The sequence below is a fragment of the Microcaecilia unicolor genome, chromosome 1 (genome assembly GCF_901765095.1).
Source record: "Microcaecilia unicolor chromosome 1, aMicUni1.1, whole genome shotgun sequence".
In the NCBI taxonomy this organism is placed as follows: Eukaryota; Metazoa; Chordata; class Amphibia; order Gymnophiona; family Siphonopidae; genus Microcaecilia; species Microcaecilia unicolor.
The window spans coordinates 1,549,587-1,555,586 of record NC_044031.1 but is presented as its reverse complement, the minus strand read 5'-3'; the positions used below and the strand labels follow the sequence as shown (position 1 = coordinate 1,555,586).

The window sequence follows — 6,000 nt, the reverse complement described above, 5'->3', positions numbered from 1 at the left end:
TGTGGAAGCTTAAGTTGGGGGTCATGGAGGTTGATGTGGTGGGTATTTGTGAAGGATTGTAGATTGGGAAATGTATTATTTAAAAGGTGAAGGTTTGGCGTGCTACGCATTTGGGTTGGGGAAGGCATTGGTCAAAACGTAGGACTGATCAGCTATTAGTGAAGAGAACTTGGTTTTGAGGGAAAGGGAAAGATGAAGTACAGGATGAAGAGGAGGCTGGTAGTTTGGAAGAAGGGGAGAGGGAGCAAGTGCTAGAGTTGGAGCTTTGGATGTGGCTAAAGACAGCTGGAAATCCTCTCCCCATCTGCCTTCCTCAGGGCCTGCTGCCCTGTTCTATCTGCTGGTGTTGACTCCTTACTGCAAATCGGTTCACATGTACAGGGATAGGAACCACAATTTTAGGGTTTCTGACCGGTTCCCCAGACCTGTTGTTCACATTGCCAGCCTTGATCCGTTTCCACTTGGCTCTGCGATTCTGGAACCAGATCTTTACCTGTACCTCACTTAGCTTGAGAGCATGGGCTATCTGTGACCTCTCGGTCAGAGACAGGTACTTCTTACAGTGAAACTCCTTCTCCAGCTCCAGGAGCTGCTCACTAGTAAAAGCTGTTCGCCTCCTGCGGCCTTTGCCAGTGTTACTCCCAGGGACCACAAGCTCCTGTGAACCACCTTTTAGCTTGGTCTTTGGTCCTAAGGGGCTGGTGCTATCTTCCAAGAATGTCTCTTCTTCACTGTCTCCTGAACTGCTGTCCTCCCTCTCGCTGCCTGGTGTCTCAGCAGACTTCACCTCCAGCTTCTCCTCATCTGAGCTGTACACTTTTCCATCAGCTGGGAAACAAAGAAAGAAGCAGGAGAGAGAGAGAAAGAGACACATGCAGGAGAAAGAATTGGGAATGGAAACAAGGTGGGAGATAGAGATGAGACGAAATGTGCATGGCAATACAGGAAAGAAACAGAGACAATGTAAGGGAGAGAAATGAAGAAACAATAGAAAGGAAAGGATAGGTGAAGAGTAAGCAGGAATAAAGAGAAAAAGTGCAGAAAAGGAGAGAGAAAAACAAAAGAAATTAATATATTAATTAACAAATTAAGCACCAGCAGGCAGTCAGTAAATGCTAATGAGCAAGAAAAAAATCAGGAAGGAGCCGTAACCTCTGGTGATGCTGAAGCAAAACAACCATGAGAATCTAATAATAATAACGATAAATGATAAGCAAAGTTTTTCTATACCTTCTCAACATCATAGCCCTGGACAGTTTACAGAAGACATTGGAGCACAGTTTAAAATCAGCAATTTCAAATATTTTTTCAAACAAAATAAAACATGGAAAAGAAAATAAGATGATACCTTTTTTATTGGACATAACTTAATACATTTCTTGATTAGCTTTCGAAGGTTGCCCTTCTTCCTCAGATCGGAAATAAGCAAATGTGGTAGCAGATAGTATATATGAGAGAAACATCAAAGCATTACTTTGACAGTCTGACAAGGTGGGAGGAGGGGGGTGGGTAGGAAGTATGTTTTCACTTATATACACTGTCAGCGAGCACATTTGCTTATTTCCGATCTGAGGAAGAAGGGCAACCTTCGAAAGCTAATCAAGAAATGTGTTAAGTTATGTCCAATAAAAGAGGTATCATCTTATTTTCTTTTCCATGTTTTATTTTGTTTGATTTCTATTGATAACCTTAAGAGTGGACTAACACGGCTACCACACCTCTCTATTTAACATGTAGAACCCCAAAGAGTAGCAACATTCCATGTAGAATCCCAAAGAGTAGCAAGATTCCATGTAGAACCCCAAAGAGTAGCAACATTCCAAGTAGAATCTCAAAGACTAGCAAGATTCCATGTAGAAGAAGGGCAACCTTCGAAAGCTAATCAAGAAATGTATTAAGTTATGTCCAATAAAAAAGGTATCATCTTATTTTCTTTTCCATGTTTTATTTTGTTTGATTTCTATTGATAACCTTAAGAGTGGACTAACACGGCTACCACACTCCTCTACTTAAATATTTTTTCTAAACAACCAGAACTTCTACAACTTTCTGAATTTCAAGTAGGGTTTTTTTTTCCACATCTCAGCTCTGTGGGAAAAGAATTCTACAAAGTAGGTAGAGCTGCAAGAACGTTTTATAAGTGAAAACTAAACAAGTCTTTGAGGCTGATGGAAATAGTCTGTTCCCACACCTCACCCCAAAAATGAGCAAGCGCGAGACACATGCTAGCAGAGGCACATCTGCCTCCCTATGAGGAAAGGCTAAAGAGGTTAGGGCTCTTCAGCTTGGAAAGGAGATGGCTGAGTGGAAATTCGATTGAGGTCTATAAAATCCTGAGTGGTGTAGAACAGGTAAAAGTGAATCAATTTTTCACAATGTTGCTTCTAATTGGGTTTCTGCCAGGTACTTGTGACCTGTGTTGGCCACTGTTGGAAGCAGGAATAATGGGCTAGATGGACCACTGGTCTAACCCAGTAGGGCTATTTTTCTGTTCTTATGTTCTTTCCACAAGGACTGAGATGCTTGGAGTGGGGGCAAGGAAAACAAAACAACTCTAGGCTTAAGAGACATACGGGTGCGAGAATAGTACAGGGAGGGAGAGGCTAGAGAGTCTGGAGATGGAGCAGACTACAGGCTAGGAATAGGAGAGGTACTACAGTCTTCTAATATATTTAGAGAGATTACAGGGAAGAAACCTGGTGGAGTTTGGTTGCTCTGGTCTGATCCCTGCTTTCATGTCAGAAGATAGACCTTCTGGAATACTGGAGTTGGAAAAGTGTTGAACCGGATGAAGGGCAGAGAAGTAATGGAAGGAAGTGGTCATTGGGGTGGGATGGAGGATTGAAAGGAGTTGCTGGTTTGAGAAGCATCTGTTCAGTGCTGGATCAGTGGGCAATACGATGTCAATCAACGTGTAAGTGAATAAACAAACACAAGCAAGTTAGATGCAAAGCATGTTCAGGCAGGCAAAGCTTTTTTTTAGCTACATTGAAAACAAAAAGAGCATGAGGCAGTGAACTGGACCATTGGATGAGTGAAGGGTATAAGGAGCACTGAGGCAGGAAAAAGCCATGGTAGAGACTAAATGAATTCTTTGCTTCAGTCTTCACTAAGGAAGATGTAAGGGAGATACCCATAGTAGAAAATGTTACATAATGGTAGTGATTCAGAGGAACCAAAACAAATCTCAGTGCACCTGAAAGATTGAACATGTATTTATTATGTTTAAAACCGCTTTCATTGTACCCATCCAATTCTGAACAAATTAAAAGCACAAGCATAAAATTACAATGAGGGGCATAATCGAACGGGGCGCCCAAGTATTCCTGAGGGCATCCTTGAAGGCTGCTTGTTCTCACTGATGGGTAACGTCCAACGGCAGCCCTCAGACCAGAGATCTTCCCTAGCAACAACTTTTGCTAGGCCTCACGTTCTTCGTGTTCTTGTAAAAAAAAAAAACATTTCCGCTATTTTCTAGTGTTTTTCCCCGTTAAGTTTCCTTTCATTGTCGGAAGCGGCCTTTTCGACCGCCCGCACAGGTTTTTTCCTGTTTTAGTGCTCTCTTTTGGCATCATCGCAGATTTTGATTTCGCCGGTGTGATTTTTCCGCCCTTGTCATCGAAGCCTCCCAGCGGCTTCAAAAAGTGCACGCGGTGCAGCCGGATGATTTCGCTCACTGACAGGCACGTTTCGTGTCTTCAGTGTTTGGGGGCCGGTCATCGTCCCCAAGCCTGCACTCTCTGTCTTCTGCTGAAGAACAGGACTCAGGCGGTGAGATTGGCTCAGTGGAACCTTTTGTTCGGAGCCTCGTCCAGTACTTCGACGTCTGCAGTACCGAGGTCATCGGAGGTATCGATGTCGTCGGAGGCTGCATTGTCATCAGGAGCACAGGTGAGGGCTGTCCATTCCCCTGCTGGTAGCGTTGAGCCCTCGAGTAGGTCTCCGCCTGTCTCGGACTCGGGCCTGAGGAGGTGTTTGGATTCAACGTCCTCCTCTTCGGTACCGGGTGGTACCGGTGACGTGCTTCGTGCGAAGGCAAAGAAGCATAGTCATCGGTCGCCTTCCCGTTGCGGTACCGAGAGCTCCGGGTCGCCGAAGGATTCGGCACCCGCTAAGCGTCGGTGCCGGGAGGACCGCTCGCCCTCCATACAAGAGGTGTCGATGCACTCTACTATGGACAGCCCGGTACCGCCTCCGCGCACAGGACAGATTCTGAGCTCGTCGCCGGTACCGGACCCCTTGCCTTCCTCGACAGCCACTCTGAACAAGAGCCTCCGGGCCATTCTTCCAGGGATCCTGGAAGAGCTGCTATGCCCTTCCGCTCCGGTACCAGGGGTGCTTGCGCCGCTGGTGCCGTTGAGACAGGCAGCGGCTGGCTCCTCGCCCGTGGTGAGGTCTCCGGTCCCGATACCGCTTGTGGTACCCGCATCGGCGGCCTCCCAGGCTGACTCCCTGATGACATTGATGGAGGGAGCTTCATCGCCGATGGTGCGGGAGTCTTCCTCTCGGCGTACCCACCGTGGCCAGGTTTCCATGGAGTCGAGACAGGCTCGGCTTCGGACTGAGGTTCATGAACTGGTGTCCGATACGGATGGTGAGGCCTCGTGGGAAACAGAGGAGGACAAGAGATATTTCTCTGACGAGAAGTCTTGCGGTCTTCCCTCTGATCCTACTCCCTCTCCTGAAAGGCAGCTTTCTCCTCCCGAGAGTCTGTCTTTCGTGACCTTTGTCCGGGAAATGTCTACAACCATTCCCTTCCCTGTGGTTACTGAGGATGAGCCAAGGGTCAAGATGTTTGAGCTTTTGGACTATCCTTCGCCACCTAAGGAATCGTCCACTGTACCCATGCATCATGTCTTCAAACAGACATTGCTGGCGAACTGGGCGAAGCCGTTAACTACTCCCCACATTCCCAAGAAAATAGAATCCCAATATCGGATCCATGGGGACCCAGACTTAATGAGGACCCAGTTGCCTCATGATTCTGGTGTGGTGGATCTGGACCTTAAGAAGGTCAAGAGTTCTAGGGAGTATGCTTCGGCGCCCCCGGGCCGTGACTCTAGAACCTTGGACTCTTTTGGGCGGAAGGCCTACCATTCCGCAATGCTCATTTCCAAAATCCAGTCATACCAGCTCTACACGAGCATTCATATGCGGAACAATATGCGGCAGTTGGCGGACTTGGTGGACAAGCTCCCTTCTGAGCAGGCCAAGCCTTTTCAGCAGGTGGGCAGGCAGCTGAAGGCATGTCGTAAATTCCTGGCCAGGGGTGTTTACGATACTTTTGATGTTGCGTCCAGGGCTGCTGCTCAAGGTGTGGTGATGCGCAGACTCTCATGGCTGCGTGCCTCCGACCTGGAGAATAGGTTCCAGCAGCGGATTGCGGATTCTCCTTGCCGGGGGGATAATATTTTTGGAGAAAAGGTCGGTGGTAGAGCAGCTCCACCAGCGGGACCCCGCTTTCGACAAATTCTCCCGCCGGTCGCCTTCAGCCTCTACCTCAACTGGTAGACGTTTTTATGGGGGACGGAGGACTGTTTCCTATTCTACTAAGCATAATTACAATCCTCCCTCTCTTTTTATTTATTTATTGACTTTTATAATTTGAGAACAAGAATTACTAGTCTCAGAGATACAGTCATAGTTAAAGGAAACAATTTTAAACTTATTTCCAGCAATCTAATACAAACAAATTATACATAATCCAAATTTTTAAATAATATAATGGAAAAATAAGTATATCGTGTTTAGAGGCTTCCTAGACCCCAAAACCTGGGGGGGGGGGGGGCGTTATAAAAAGAGAAGACTATTAAGGAAAATCAATATAATAAACAATACGGCGTTTCCTGACATTTCTATTCGTTGTTATTTCATACTTGCTTCGAGTCCAGAAAAGATTTTAGCTGTTCTGGTGAATAAAATATATACTTAGTATTATTCAGCTTTACTATACATTTACATGGGTAAGCCAATAGAAAAGAACCCCCCAACTCCACAGTT

General features: G+C 46.2%; 1 protein-coding gene across 1 annotated transcript in view; it reads right to left on the bottom strand.

The window, feature by feature from the left end:
• Positions 1–313: 313 nt before the first annotated feature.
• GBX1 (gastrulation brain homeobox 1) overlaps positions 314–6,000 on the bottom strand; it is a 73,861-nt gene continuing 68,174 nt past the window's right edge. The window contains exon 2 of the mRNA XM_030190041.1: positions 314–828. Within this exon, the coding sequence (XP_030045901.1) occupies positions 314–828 (515 nt within the window). The remainder of the gene's footprint in view (positions 829–6,000) is intronic.